The following is a 16,858-nucleotide window of genomic DNA, read 5'->3' as shown; positions in this document are numbered from 1 at the left end:
GTGTTATGGACTGAGGAATAGAAGGAATAATCTCGGGCCAAGGGGTCAGAGATTCTCCAAGTATCGTACAGATTGTGTAGTTTCATGAAATCTTGCAAGGCCCTGGAGTTCCTCCTGTCCCTCCCGTCGGGAAGAGCAGCTGAGGGGGCAGATCTATCCAGATGGGGGGTAAGAACCGCATTAAAGTCTCCACCCACTATCAGTTCTCCCTTACGAACCTGAGAGAGTGTAACTCCTAGGCGTTTAAAGAATTTATGCTGATCTTGGTTCGGGGCATAAATATTCACTAGGGTGCACGGGAGGTTGTTCAATTTACCCACTAGGATAAGATATCTACCTTCTTTGTCTCTGTGTGTGTCTGTGAGATCGAAATCAAGATTACGCGAAAAACGGATTGCCACCCTGCACCTCTTCTTGGCAGGGTCACAGGCATGATAAGTGAGGGGGAATCTTTTGGATTTAAGTTCCGGGTGCAAGTGCTTAATAAAATGGGTCTCCTGTAGGAATACTAGGTCTCCCTTAAGGGCCTGTAAAGAAGCGTAAAGTTTGCCCCTTTTTTGGGGAGAGTTAAGACCTTTAACATTAAAAGATATCAGGCGGAGCGTCATGAGAAAGTCAAAGGGGAGGAGTCAGGATGAGAAAATCTGTATAGTGAGTTGTAGTTTTGATTTGCTGGAGGGGTAGATACCAAAGACGACCATGATTGGGGAAGCATTGTAGGTGTGACGGGAAAGTGGGGGTAGGAGGACGGGTGTGGTGCAGGACGCCCGTCCAGGGTGCTGGTGGGGCAGAAGGAGCGGTACCCTAGGTACCCGGGGACCAGCTGAGAGCAACCAAGCTCTATGGGGGAAGCGGCTAGGACTTACCAATCGAGAGGGCGAAAGGTAAATGGCTGACTGGGGTGGGGGGGAAGGCGGGAGGTGGGCATCTGCTACCCAGTGGGCCCATGTGTGTGGGTGCGGGAAGGGGGAGGTGACAGACTAGGGTATATCAGTAAGACGGGACCACATAATGCAAACATATACATTAACTATGTAACATTATCAAACTAGAGGGTACAATGATAGCAGGCGGATGTTTACAAATGCCAATATGTACCAATGTAAACGTGTGAAGAGATCCAACAGTTAAACAAAAAACAATTGCATAGCAAGTCGAAATAGACCTTAAAATCAGACAAACAGGCCTGCCAGTGGTCGTAGGACAGGTACAGCCTTTCCGAGGGGGGTCCATAGCGGCATTACGCTGTGGTTCCAAGAAGGCCAAGGGTATTGAGATCCACCTGTAAGCGGAGAGAGCAAAAAAAAAAAAAAAAAAAAAAAAAAAGGGCAAACAGAAACAGCAGGCCCAAGGCATGTAAACAATACAATGAGAAATTTGGCAACATATGGACATTTCGGAGGGCTCGTCCCCAGGTAGGTGTAGTTCCTCAGATAGCCTCCAGTAAGGGTGGCCATTAAACGATCAGGAACGGCTCTCAAAAGTTCTGTTCCAGATGGACTTTTCCTGGGTGGGGATTTTCTCATCCCTAGAAGACAGTCAGGGAGATAGATTACGAGGTCTTGCGAGGAGTGGAAGATCTCTGTACCGTGGACCATTCGCCTCGTGGAACTCTTTGGGGCCGCGGATTTGTATCCTGGTTGCCCGAGGTAGATGATTGAGAGGCGCCCGGGGGGGGGCTCGGGAGCAAGGCCTAAGCGTTGTAGAAGAGCCTGAGCCTCCGGGAGTGTGCGGGTGGAAATCTGTCGCTCCTGATGCCAAAGGAACAGACGGAAGGGGAAGCCCCAGAGATAACGGACATTATGGTCTCGCAGAACTTGCGTTACTGGGGCGAGCTCCCGACGTCTGGCCAGAGTGGTCGGTGACAAGTCCTGAAAGATCTGTATGTTGTGACCCTCGAATGATAGAGTGTGCAATTTTCTGGCTCCGCGCAAGACCATCTCCTTGGTAGTATAGAAGTGGAGTCGTAAGATGACATCTCTAGGCTGGTTTTGGTCGGTCGATCTGGGCTTTATTGCCCTATGGGCTCTGTCCAATAGTAAGTGGTCCTCCGGGACCTCAGGGGCCAATTGGGAGAAAAGCTTCTTCAGGTATTGGTCTAGGTGAGCAGATTCGACCGTTTCCGGAATGCCCTTCAGACGCAGATTGTTCCGCCTCGCCCGATTGTCCATATCCTCTTGATGTTCCTGGACAGATGTCAAGTCACTACGTAGGCGCACAATGTCCTCCTCCATGCCTGTCTGGGAGGACACCACCGTCTCCAATCTTTGTTCAACTTGGTCAGTACGGGTTCCAATTGAAGCCACCTCCGCCCGTAATGAGTGGAGGGCAGCTTGCACTTCTGAGTGCACGGAAGATTTCAGTTCTTTCATTTCTTTAACGTTAGGAAGTCCCGTCTGGTTATCGGGGACGTGTCATCTTCCTCTGAGTCAGATTCAGCGGAAGTATGAGGGGAATCCGTCCTCGACCGATGCGGGGTTGAGGTTGATTGCTTCGAGAAATATTGAGGGAGGCTCTTAGGATGAGATTTCTTACCTCCCTTAGGCATTGTGGAGGAACCTCAAAGGCTGGACTTTTAAGCAGGGGTAGCGGTATGCCCAAGCAGGTTAGTAGAGTAAATTACGATGGGTGGGCCCACATAGGAAAGAGGACTCACATGGGTCTGGGTATGCAGAGCATTGTAGAAAAGACTTCCCCCCCCCCCCGTCAGCATTTAGGGGGTTACAGGGTCATTGCTATAGCCTATAGGTGGTATATTATATTATGAATGGAGCTGGGTCACAGCAGAGGGACCTCAGGGCCCAGGCTTATATGTTAAGGAGTCAATATCAGCCCTGCGTCTGGCTCCCACAGGACTAGGAAGCAGATTTGGCGGCCAGTTGTCCTCACAGGTTGGGAGAGGCAAGCTGAGTGGGCAGATGTAGTTTAGCTGCCGTATGTGAGGACCCTCCAACACTGACCTGTCTCCGGTGCGTCCAGGCAAAAGCGATGGCTGGCTTCCTCAGGCAGTTATGGACCAGATAACCTCCAGGAACAGCCTGGAACCTCCGGACCGGCGGATTAGCGTTGCGCCTCACTCCAGCTGCTACAGGGGGATCCTGCTGCGCTGCTGCCCCTTCAGTGGATGATTGAGGTGTTCTCCGTCTGCAGATCTCCACCGGAAGTCGGGCCCCGAAACCGGAAGTGGATGCTGGTGGCACTACAGGCCGCGGCTTCTGCCCAGGATACAGGCCTCAGTTAGTTAGAAGGCCCTTGGTGCGGGATGCCCGGCCGGCTGCGGGGAAACTCCTGACGTCCCAGGAGGCAGGCAAGTGTCACCAATTGTTCCCCCAAGTGTTTTGCACTATTTAGGGGTTGTTGGCTGCGTGGAGACCTGCAGGCCACGTTTCGCTCTCCTCACCCACTCCCTCCGCACTGCAGCCTCCGTCTCCCGGGTAGCAGGGGCAAGAAATAGCTGGCTCCAAATCTCGTCCAGCACAACACTGCCCGCAGCAGCACTATGGCCAGCAGCGTGACCCTCAGGGATATATCGGGGGGAGGGGGGGCTCAGCGGTATGTCCGTCACAGCGTGTCAGCCAGGACTCACAATTACAGGCGCTGAGTGGAGGAGAGACTCTCCTTTCAATTATCTCGGGTCCCAGAGCTTGCGAGGAAAGCGTTTCCGTCTGCCATCCCGGGTTTTTAGGGGTTATAAAACGCTCTTTCACCCCAATTCTCAATCAGGGGCCAGGAGCTGATGTGAAACACGTCCGATCGTGTTGGCTACCAGGCCACACCCCCCTCATCTCTATTTTAATGCCCACGATGATTTTGTGTGCAATTTATTTGACCAGTGACTCCCTCACTGCATTCTATGAACTTCAGGAACTCCTCGCTTATACAGCCATGATTACTAATAAAGCAAATGACGAGTGCTAACTATTCCATGTTGCTACAGTTGGCCGTTTCATCAGCTATGACAGTAAAGAAGTCATCCACATCAGCCACTATCTTTCTAGTTAGACTGTTTCCACATATGTCTGTTATTTAATTTTTGATGCTCCACCTGGTGTATCTTGAGTTTTGGGCTGAATTGTTTAGATGGAATCTCAATTCGCTGTCTTTTTCACTTCAGAATGCTAAAATGGTGTTAAAGGTGCCTTTGTTTGCAGAATCATCCCCAATGCTGTCTTGATGGCCTCTTGGAGCAATATTTTGATGACCAAACATAAAAATGGTACTGATAATTGGTTTTAGCTTAGTTCTATTTACTAGTAGTCCACTGTCTTCTGAAGTCCCTTATACGTCTGTTTAAACTCTGAGGCTACTGATACAGCATTCACATGAGTTAAACTAACTTGGTGTTTATTTAATGCACCAATCATTTTTGTCCAGTTTGAAAATAGAACAAACATAAAGATTTTAGCAGCACCACTTGGCAGAAGGAAGACAGCACTGAAAACAGAGTCCTGCATCAAGCGATTTAGAATATGCCAGCCATATGACAGATACTGGATGCTGGAATTTATGGATGCTGGAATTTATGCTGCTTTACATACATCAGTTTCAGAGGAAACTGGAAATATGCCAGAGGTTTATAGAAATTATCAAGAAGAATTTCTCTGCATCACTTAGTGAATGAATTAAAGCAATGCTGATGTCAGTCTGTGGAAGAAGCTGTTCAACCTGTGGAACTGTGAGTGGATTCGTTTCGTAGATGATGTTCCTGCCTCATCCAGAGCATTTCTCTGAAACCGTTGCATTTGCATATATGTTTGCTATGGGGGTGGTTAGTCCTGCAGATGTTGTTCCTGCACTATCCTAAAAGCATGTTTCTTAAACACCTCGATGTGCATTGATGTTTGTTATTGGGGTGGTTAGTACTGCAGATAATGTTCCTGCCTCACCCTCAGAGCATTCCTCTAAAACAGTTGCATTTGCATATATGTTTGTTATTGGGGTGGTTAGTACAGCAGAAGAGGTTCCTGCATCATCCTCATAGCATATTTCTGAAACACTTAAGCATGCCTCTGTGTTGGTTATTGGGCAGCTTTGGGTAGCAGTGGAATCCATCACTGCTGGAAGCATAGCATAGCCATCACTGCTGGAAGCTGCTATTAAATATTTACGGATTGCATCCTTTTGAAAGGAGGGACATTTTGACAAGGTTCTATATTCTGCATAAACATCTGACAGTTCTAAAAGATATGATAAAATTATGATTTTGTAATAACTGACCTTTTTGTTAAAATATTTTATATTATATTAGTATTTTACATGAAAAGAAAAATCATTGCTACCACACAATAAAATACTGTACATTAAAATAATCATCAAAACCCCTTATTAAATGAGTATTGACACCACACATTAAAAAAAAGCTTTGATACAGCACCTTTGAACTAACATTGAAGCCGCACATTCAAACTATTAATGATACCGCACATTAAAACTAACATACATACTGAACGTTAAAACTAGTATTGATAACGCACATTAAAAATTCCATTGATACCACACATGAAAACTAGCAATGATACTGCACATAAAAAAAACAAAAAAAACATTAATACCATGACAACAGTTTTGACTATATTCATACATATATGTCATACTTGCCAACTTTTTCAGGTGCCGCTCATGGAGTTCCTAGAGGGGTATGGACGGAGGGCGCGGGGCTTAGAAAATCACATCATTTCCCTAAGAATCGCGTCATTGCGGCACTAATTCTGCCCACTTCACTAGGAAGTGGGCAGATGCGGGATGTTGCCTACTTGTCCGGGTGACCTGCCCGGAATTCGGGAGTCTCCCAGACATTCCGGGAGAGTTGGCAAGTATGATATATGCATTACATATAATACAACAAATATAGGATCCACTATTTTATTAATCATTATTAAAGTAATTATCGAAACCTGCACGTTATATTAAAGCTTGAATTTGATTTCATATCTAAAATATATATATTATATATGAATTAGATTCCATTCCATGTTTAACATGTTAATACATGCCTTTGTCCGTTCGTCGTCCATGGGGGTGGGGGTTCCAGGCAGCTAGAAATCCCCCCTGTGTGCCCACCTGCAGTTTTTGGGGATGCCTACTACTGCTACTGATAAAGTTCTCTGAGTTTAGTTCTTCTGTTTCTGTGTTTAATTTCTTTTTCATTTTAAAGCAACTGTTTTACATTCATATTTAGGTGTGTCAATTTGTGATCACCTTTTATTTTTGCTTTTGTCATATTAAATATTTGTGTTCTTAAAGAATTCAGATGCCAGATAAGCTAGTTTGTTATAACGCTACATTTGTACATTGAATTGTTTAATTAACAGTAATCCTAACAATTATCTGATCACACGATAAATGACCAATCAGCCCGATATCGCATTAGTGTGTACTTTGCAACTTTGAACGATTATCTTTCCAAAGCACATCATATAGATTCATTTGATTTTATAAATGGACTAAAAATCTCGTTCAACCATGGAACAATGTCGTTCCAATTCCGCAACGTGTATGCACTCTAAACCAGCAATGTAGGCAGATTTCCATAGAGTTTACAGAGTCACAGTCTTTTCAGCCAATGGTTATGACAGATGAAGAGCACAGATCTGAAGGTAAATTTTGTAAAAACACGTATAGTGTGTACACATGACTCGGCATGCTGATCGGGACTTTCTGTCATTGGTAAAATCGTTAACAATATCACAACATGACAAATTTTATGTAGGTTTTGAATTAAAAGTTAGTGTTGGCAGTGCTTTGTCGTTAATAGTGAGTATAAAATATATATTTTTTGGGGGGATTTTAATCATTTGTAGACAGACTAGTTGGCTTTGTGTTAATTAAGACTTTCACACCCATGTGTCACACATACCCAGTTGGGTCTTATCGAGACAGACTTGTTTAAAAATAAACAAACGGCTTTTAAACCCAACTCATGGGAAATAATAGTGTTTAAGGATTGTACGTCTAGTGTAACTAATTTAAAATTGGGTTGCCATTTAAATAAGGTATATATCTGATTAAGTGTCTTTAAGGTAAGACTGAACACTCTTGAATACACTTTGAAGTGATATATCGATGTATTACGAAAATTGTGTCATGAGGGACATAATTCCAGGAACAATAGGAGGATATTGTGCATCTTTCAGAATCTCCTATAGATTAATACAACACCTTTTGCTTGCATGCCAGATTTCATAACTGTCCCCAGATTTGCTTTGGAAAGAATATATCTGTTGCAGCCATAGTATAGTGCTGTGGAAATGCAAAGCTGTGCTAATGAAAGTGGGGACTAGGTAGTTGGGCTGCATATCGGTCTGGGGAACTAGTGACATAACTAGGACATTTAGATAGAGTGTGTACCTATAGTCAGCATTTTAAATAATTCTGAAATCACAAAAAAATGTAGACACCTTAGGGCACACCCTTATATAGACAATGCGTTGATTGGACCAACCATGCCCATATTTAATAGTTCCATCCAGACACTGTAATGCTTATTCCTTTTTGTTTCTGAACTCTGTACTGTCCAATAACAATGCTTTGTGCCAATGCCATTATTTGCCAACACAATTATATATTTGATCATGCTCATATGTATACTACTAACTGTTCTATAACCTCTTTCTCTGGTTTTACAAAGGTAAAATCAAATATTGGAGATGTGGATATCCTGATAAATAATGCTGGAGTGGTGTTTGGTGTGGAGTTTCTGGAGCTACAAGACCATCAAATTGAGAAGACATTTGAAGTTAACATTCTTGCACATTTCTGGGTCTGTATGATGCCTTCTACCTACATAAGCAGTTTCAGGAAGGACAGAGTACAATAATATATACAGAGTGAGAGCACATTCATGTCCCCACACATGCCATTTCAGAGCATCTTTCATTGGCTTATCCAAAATACTTTTCTTTCCATCCATTTTGGGTTAACTGTTTGATATTGTTATCTTCTCAACAATATCAAGCAAGTTCAGTTAAAAATGAAATGAAGTGATTGTTGGCAACGTTTATGGACTCTACTGGAAAAATTATATTATGAAAGTGAAGCTACTGAAGATATATATATATGTATAGATATTACTATTTCTCCCTCAACATGCATACACATATTTTAATGCTAATTGATTGATAGCCTTTAACATCAGTAATGCCCAATAAGATGGACAATAGTTGTAGAGTTTAAGTCTCAGTAATATGCAGATCCCATAGGTAGTTCTTGCCACTGTCTCCCATTTCTACTCCAAGTCATCTGACTGCTTTCATTATATTTAGTGCTCCTTTGCCGACTCTGCTCTCATCTTCCTCCCCCTTCAGCACTGGCAATTTTTCTGCCATGTAGGGAGGGGTCCACACATTTTTTAACAGACCAAAGTACTACTGAATGTGGGGTCCCCCAGGAGCTTGAGATAGTAATAAGATGGGGACCCTGGACAATTGACTTTTTGAACCCCCTCCACACAGACCCTGGGCATAGTATTCCGAATTCTGAAAATTAGTATTTCAATTTTTGCATTTAGTAACATGAGTGACATTTTGTGAAAGTTTGCAGTGTTGGAGTAAGATGAAACATAGCAGCAATCAAAATAGACACTGTTGTCAGTTTGTACATTTGGAAATTGATGATGAGAAAAAATATATAAAAGAGCGAAATGGTACTGTTGTTCCAGGGATATTTTATACCAATGCACCTACTTACTTCTAGAAAGGGAGTCAAGGATTTATCTGTTTTTTTGCTCATTTTGTTAATCAGGAGAAACTCTTCAGAGATTCCGGTAGTTTACCTGTTTCAACACAAATGAATCCAATACAAACTGGATCTAATAGACCCTAATGTAGCAGTTACTGTTAGATCCATTTCATAATGGACATTTAGTATTAATGCCTTGAAAAGGATATTTTTTTTCCAGAAAATCCATGTAAGCCACTGTGCCTGCTACCAATTAGGAAATACCTAATTAACACTATTTAATACTATACTATGTAATGTTAAATAGTGACGTAGTATGTTCTTCCCTTTAAAAAAATAATTGACCCAATCATTGTACGTTATTGGCATTGATGTCCAGCTATACATGCCAATCTGTAGTATGTCAATTATGTGACACTTTTACTTTATCTAAAAAAAATGAACCAAGTATACATGCAGTTGTATAATGTTTTTGATAAGATGCGTATTATTTTTAGAAGCTTTTTAAATGGATACTTAAAACATAAATTATGGTTCTTTTTAACTTAAGATCACCAAATCTTTCTTGCCTGCAATGATGAAAAAGAATCGAGGACACATCGCAACAGTGGCTTCTGTATGTGGTCATGTTGGGTTAACATATCTAGTTGATTATTGGTAAGTGAAATTTATTTTGGGCTCATTGGGTATGGTGACTGAAAATTAGAAAACAAGAAGCAAATATTATGCAACTCTGGGATTCCCATGGTCCATCAGACTGAAGATGGTTAACTCTGATTTCTTCAAGAGTACACTAACTATAGGTGACATTGGGCTCCTCATGGTAATAGGCAAAATACGTATACCTAAGGTTGAAGCAAAGGGTGAAACCTTAATATCCTGTAAGTAGAGGCCTATCCAGGAATCAGATTTGTTGTTCTATATTCAAGCAATCTAATCAGAGAGTCAAAGGAGGTACTGAAGTGGACATGTCATGTTCCAAACGTGTACTATAATCAACATGGCTACATTTATCACCAGCATTATATAGTAGCATAGCTACATAGTTTGTAAGGTTTAAAAAAGACACAGGTTCATCGGGCTCAACCTTTCATACATTCTAATTGTGTTGATGCAGAGGAACGCAAAACAAAATCCCTAGTGTGACAGATACCAATTTAGCCTCATCAGGGGAAAAACAATTCATTCCTGGGCCTTAACAAGACAGATAAATTCCCTGGTTCAATAACCTCTTAATGTCTTCTACTAATTTTAGTTACAGATACCATAACTTATAATAAAAGGTATCAAATTAATTTTAACATTTTGTTAACATACTTACCTGCACCGCCTAATATGGCAGTGATAGAAAATTCATGGGTAACACAATGGCACTGCGTTAGCATTGCTGCCTCACAGCAATGAATGTGATGGGTTTGATTCCCCCAATAGTCCTATCTGCGTATAGTCTCCCAGTGTTTGCCTGGGTTTCCACTGGGTACTCTGGTTTCCTCCGACACAGTCCAAACGCATGATGGTAAGTTAATTGGATTCCAATGAAAAATGTTTGTGTGTGTTTACTTGCATTCATATGCTTCTGGGCACATTGACCTATTTACACACCAACTCCGAGGGGACCGGAGTCGTAGTGGGGACAAAAACTGAGGTCCCCACAAAGCTTCTCAAGGCTAATCAATGCAGGGGACCTTGCTGATATGCTCAGCATAAAAATCTGGGTGGAAGGCAATATATAAAGAAATTATTATTATAGAATTATTATGTGGTAATGAATTCACAGCATAACATCCTTATAGTCACTAACCTTTCCTGCACTCATGGTGACACTTGACAATTCATAATCGATGACTCCTTTTACTGTAGATAGTCCGTGGTACTAAAACTTTGCTAGACAAATATACTAATGTGTTAAAAACGCAAACCTTTCTTTCTGTATTTGACTTTTGCATACCTACAGTTGGCAAAAGTAATGACTTGCCAACTGAAAGGATGACAAAAATCGTAAAGTCATCTGATATTACCATGTTTTTCTGAAACTCCGCAAAAAAACAAAGTCCATCAATTTAATCAATAAATAAACTGCACTGTCAATAGAAATGTATATTAATATAATATAGTATATATAATATTTTTTTACTCATTCCAAAATGTCAGTTTGGAATGAGTTCCATTTGGGTTATTTGAAATGTTATAAGCCATATTTTCAGTTCATAAAATGCACATTTTTTGCCCACAAAAACAGTAACCTGCATCATATGGTCTGAATGTGACCATAAAACACTGTCATCATTCCAAAACTGGCAAAGTAGCATCTGATAGAATTCAGCCTCACCTACACTGCAGAATACTTTCCAGCTCCTTTTATTCTGCTAACCTAAAACTGTTCTATGCTTTTAATCCATGTTGTGCCCTAGACAAAGCACATCATAAGGAGGAGAGTCGGTATTCCAGAGGTGTCATCTTGTTAGTATTGAAAAGATAGAACAATTTGAGGGAATGGGGATGTGGAAGCAGGTGGTTATTCTAAGGGGCATGTTAGATGCTGCTTTGATTTTTCTTTGACACAGGAAAAAAGGTGAAGGGGGTCATTCCATTGTTTTTACCAGAGAGTTCTAGTTTTATGGTTAAAAAATATAGTAAATGCCTTTGGGTGTCGTATACAATGTATTATTTATATTATTTAGTGATTCATTGTTAAAATATTCTACTTTACTGGTATTCTATTTAAAGAGTTTTGTTTCAATCCAAAATAAAATACAGTATGTATAAAAGAGACCTCAAATGACCTCAAACCATGAATAGTCTATGTTGTTAATTTTACTGTGTGAAACAATAAAAATATTCATAAAATATCATCACCATAATGCAATGATACTTATTGTATTGAATAATATGGCAAAAATAGCACAAATGTTATATAAACTATTAGAGACAATTGGAATTTTCTTGTATTAGTTCAGGTTGTCCTAGACCAATTAAAGCTATTAACTAATTGATTGCTGGGGATACAACAAAATAACATTGTACCGTCTGTACCATGTGATTCAATAAGCCAATATGCCGATTTCCTGTGTCGAAGTCAGCAAATTGGATAAAGTCATTTCAATTAAAGTCTAGCAAACTTGGTTGTCTTTGTCTGAAAAGATGCGTACGGTACGCTATGACGTACAAGGGCACGCTACGGCGTGAAAGGGCGTACGCATCCACTACACGTGGCAGCAACAGTAATTGGTCTTTTACCATACATTTGCACAAACACGCATACTTATAAAATAGTACACATTATTGGTAGTTGCAACACATAGTCAGTTATGTCGAAATATAGTAGTATTTATATGTTATATCAGAGTTACATGCATATTAGTGAAATACACAGAACGGGTTAAAGGAATAACATCATGAGTGGTATCATAATGAACCTTGTTACATATCCTACTGTTTGGTGCGCTCTGCGAGGGAATCGCAGAGTGCATACGCAAGTTATGAATGATAGGGAATTATGAACTACTTAAGAGTAAGGAATTCTGGCGGGAAGAGCAGAGCATACCCCCTGCAGAGATGACCCCCCTCCTTTGGATTCCTTAGGATGAATCAGCCAATGATTGACGACCCCTTGGACATTCCTGAGACCCGGACCAATAGATGCAAGCCATACCATCTTCATTGTATTACTGTACTTGATTGTGTATATAAGCAGCAGCTCGTGATCCAGAGTGCAGACTTCTTGTCCCCAGACTTCAGGATTGAATGACTGCACTGGATCCAGAGCGCCTGCGTTAAGTAACGGCTGTATTTACTATTACATCGCTTGAGCATATTTTTTCCACTTATTGCGAATAAATCTTTGTGCGTTGAGAAACACAAATCGAGGTTCGACAATCGTTATTGGTTAGCGACAATACGCACATTACAATTTGGGGGCTCGTGAGCTTTGGAGGTTTCGTTGCCGATGATACGCAAGACCAACGGATTTCGGTTCCTCAACAAAGGGTGGAGACGCGTCATAAACGGGTAAGAACGCATGGTGTTCAAAACCTGAATTTTACTCTGTGTTGTGAAACCGAATGTCCGTTTTGCATTATCTAGGGCACGCTAACTAGAACCTAGGGACAAAAGAGAAAACTGTTTCTTTTTTCTGTCATTGTGCGTTTTAACTGTATTGCATTGTTTAGCGTATGTGTACTTCCTGCTGTGCGTACGCGAACTTCCGGTAAACTTGCCACGTGGTTAAACAATCGTTTTGATAGTTATTATACATGCATAGTATAATTACTTGTGAAAGCCTCTGAGACATTATTACTATTGTTGGGAACTTTTGATTTTCTGCGCAGAAAAGGTGTATAGTGTGTGATGTTGTAACGTAGATACACTGTTTTATTGTTGAGGTGCTCAGTTGCTGTCTGACGAGGCGGATTGCCCAACTGAAGGACGGTATACAGGGCAGGTATACCGAATGCGAAAACTGGGTTTTCGCAAAGCGCTACCAATAGATCGCAAGGTTTGCTAATAATTAGTATTGGTAGGCAGTGCGATCCGGTCGCACCGTTAGTGCGAATTGGTGAAGCAGCTAGGAGGAATTATACTGGAAAGGCAGGTTGATTGTATCGACTTTGCGCTCCCAGCGATAATAAACTCAGCAGATTTTGTGGTTTAGCCAGGGTATCGAGGAGCTGATAGCCCTTGGGGCCCACAGTGATATTTCTGTATTAGGGAAAAGCGAGTGAGCGCGGCTAAAGGAAATACGTTCACCGAGGATTATAGATCTCTAGCAGTGAGTATAGCAACAGAGTTGAAATTATTAGGTGGAAAGAACAGAGCATTGCGGTGTGTCTGTATTTCACATTTGGCCGGAAGGAACAGAGCATTGCGGTGTGTCTGTGTTCCGGGTAGAAGGTATATTGTTCAACATGGGTGCTAAGCATACGCTAGAGATGGTCAGTGTACTGCCTAAGGAAGGCCCTATTGGTTCAGCGAGGTTTCTCATGTGTAAGAAGTATGGTGCATATGCAACTGTGTATTGTGACACGTGGGTCGGGATGACCAAAGCTTGTGATAGGCCTTTCCCAACATTAGGGAGTTTTAATGCAGAGGTACTGAATACTGTAAAAGATAAAATATGGTTGATCAAGTCAACGAAAAAGAGGAATAGACATAATGATTGTTTAAAATTGTGGCAAATGGAAGGTAACACGTGGCAGAGCAGCGAATACAAACCGGAAATAGGCGTGGCGAAAAGCGCGCGCAAGGCGGATGTAACCATTGAGAAGCGTGGCGAACTCAGCGCAAGCGCGCCCCCGCCACCTTATGTGGCGGGAGGGGTAAGTACAGCCGTTGTTAAAACTGAAAATAGAAAAATTACTAAGTTGTACCCTGTTTTAAATCAGTTTCAATCAAGTGTATCTGAAAACGAAGATGAACCCACTGTGATTTCGGCCATTGCCCATGCTGTTAATGTACTAGAGGCTCAGCGCAAGTATGAGAAAATGGCTGAGATAGGTGAGAGTAGCGTGATCACTAGGAGTGAAAGTGTTCTAAATCTAGGGCCTGTAAATCCTGTAGCGTCCCATGAAGTTAGTGTACCAGAGGGTGTGTTCCCGGTCCGCACAATATCAGTTTCCAATGGGAAACCGGATAAGGATGGTGTAGTTCCTTTAAGAAATGTTACAATGCATTGTCCCTGGACTAGATCAGAATTACGTTCCATTATGACTGAATTCCCAGATCCTAGAAAAGAGTTAGCTAAATGTCAGAAATTTGTTAAAGACTTAGGGAATGCTCATGAACCAACCAGTAAGGATTGGCGGGTAGTGTTGAGGGCGTGTCTTCCTCCCAATACTAACATACAAAAATTTATTGGAGATTGTTTGTTGGAGGAAGATGACACCCTGACTGATGAGATTAACCAACGGAATATAGAACAAATTGTCAAACACTTAGCCATCTGTTTTCCAGTAGTAGTAAATTGGAGTAAGATTTTCACCATTAAACAAAAGGATAGTGAAACTGCCTCAGATTACTTTGCTAGAGCTATAACATCGATTGCACGATTTACTGGGATATCCAACATAAGTGAGGACCCACATCACAGAGAGGTAGCTGTAGGGGTACTGATGGATGGCCTTAGGGAAAATTTAAAGACGAGAGTACAAACCACATTACCTAATTGGAGAGGCGTCACGGTAGACTTCCTTAGGGAGTCTGCTGTGGAGCATGACAAGAACCTTTTTAGAAAAAGGGAAGAGAAAAGTGATAGGTTAATGACGGTAAGTATACAGGCTCTAGAAGGGGTGCATACACGACCACCAGCATACAACCCATATAACAGGAAACCTAAAGTGATCAGGTGTTTCAACTGTAACGAGGAAGGACATTACAGGAGAGATTGTAATAAAGAAAGACTCAATACACATAGGGGTGGGTCACATAGATATCCTCCAAGAAAGGATTCACATAGACTAGAAGACTCACATCTACCCGCGCATATTACGGCAGCAAATGCTGCGCGGGAAATCAATAGTCAGCGCTAGGGGTCAGGTCATACCTGTAGTCTACAGCCAGTGAGGTTAACTGAGAGTCAGAGTGAAGAACCAACAATGATAGTTGACATAGCTGGCAGGAAACAAACTTTTCTTGTAGATACAGGGGCGGCCCGATCTGTGATAACCTCTCCTTTCAATCTACAGGTGACCAGCAAAACTATTCCAGCTATGGGGGTGACGGGAAAAGTGTTACATTATCCTCTAACTAAACCCGCCGAAGTTACTATCGGGCCTCTGCATACTAAGCATTCGTTTCTCTTGGCTGCAGCGGCTCCTACTAACTTGCTAGGGAGAGACTTGTTATGTAAAATGGGATGTGTCATATACTGTACTTCAGATGGTGTGTTCCTAGATATACCCGAGAAGGTTGCACATGAGGTACGGGACATATTGGACACCCCTCCAAGGTTAATGTTACACTCTCCTGTTATAGAACAAAGTCCATCTCAAGTAAAGGGGATGTTGCTGGAAATACCAGGTTCCCTATGGACCAGAGATGGACAGGACACTGGACTGATGGCAAACGTAGCCCCTGTCATGGTCAATCTAAAAAGCGGTAGGATAGCTCCAAAAATCCCACAGTATCCATTAAAACCGGAGGTGGAACTAGGGGTATATCCTGTTATTGAGAGGCTGTTACAACAAGGGATTTTAATTCGTACAGCCAGTACAGCAAATAGTCCCATTTTCCCTGTGAAGAAGAATGGGGGGAGGGGCTATAGATTAGTCCAGGACTTAAGGGGAATTAACAAAGTTGTTGAGAGCCAATTCCCCGTAGTGCCGAATCCAGCTGTCATCCTCATGCAGATTCCACCGTCTGCCAGTCATTTTACTGTCATTGATCTATGTTCTGCTTTCTTTTCAGTCCCTCTTCACCCTGACTGCCAATACCTTTTTGCATTCTCCTACAGGGGAGTGCAATACACATGGACCAGACTACCCCAGGGGTTCATTGACAGCCCCAGTATTTTCTCCCAAGCCTTACATGACTGTTTGCAATCCTTTCAACCCCACAATGGGTCTGTTCTAATTCAATATGTGGACGATTTGTTGTTGTGCTCTGATTCTTTTATGTCATGTTTACATGATACTAAATTGTTGTTGCTTCATCTTTCACAAACAGGGCACAAGGTGGCAAAGGATAAATTACAGCCATGTCAGACTAAGGTCAAATACTTAGGACACTGCCTCACTAAGGGGCTAAGACACCTGACAACCGACAGAATTGAGGCCATACAACACATGACCCTGCCGCAGAGCCAGAAGCAGATTCGTACTTTCTTGGGGATGTGTGGATACTGTAGGTCCTGGATCCCAGGTTTTTCTATTCTGGCATTACCATTGCAGGAGCTAGTCTCTTCCTCAAAACCAGAACGTGTCGTACACACAGAAGAGTCGGAGCAAGCATTCTTTAATCTTAAAGATAGTCTGACAAAAGCACCTGCATTGGGAATACCTGATTATGAAAAGCCTTTTGAGCTATTTTGTACAGAAGCTGATGGCTGTGCAGCAGGTGTCCTCACACAGAAACATGGTGACGCTAGCAGACCGGTAGCATACTACAGTGCACAATTAGACAATGTGGCAAGGTCACTCCCAACATGTCTCAGAAGTGTAGCAGCAACGGCCCTTCTAGTAAGTAAGAG

The 16,858-nt window shown here is 42.0% G+C and overlaps 1 protein-coding gene across 2 annotated transcripts in view; it reads left to right on the top strand.

Moving 5' to 3' along the window:
• Window positions 1–16,858, top strand: part of LOC142144893 (17-beta-hydroxysteroid dehydrogenase 13-like) — an 81,006-nt gene that overhangs the window by 46,156 nt on the left and 17,992 nt on the right. For both annotated transcript variants that reach the window (XM_075204217.1, XM_075204224.1), the window contains 2 exons: window positions 7,628–7,759; window positions 9,227–9,333. In XM_075204217.1, the coding sequence (XP_075060318.1) occupies window positions 7,628–7,759; window positions 9,227–9,333 (239 nt within the window). The remainder of the gene's footprint in view (window positions 1–7,627; window positions 7,760–9,226; window positions 9,334–16,858) is intronic.

The sequence above is a fragment of the Mixophyes fleayi genome, chromosome 1 (assembly GCF_038048845.1).
Source record: "Mixophyes fleayi isolate aMixFle1 chromosome 1, aMixFle1.hap1, whole genome shotgun sequence".
Taxonomy (NCBI): Eukaryota; Metazoa; Chordata; class Amphibia; order Anura; family Limnodynastidae; genus Mixophyes; species Mixophyes fleayi.
The sequence above is the reverse complement of the archived record's forward strand: the minus strand, read 5'-3'. Positions and strand labels throughout refer to the sequence as shown.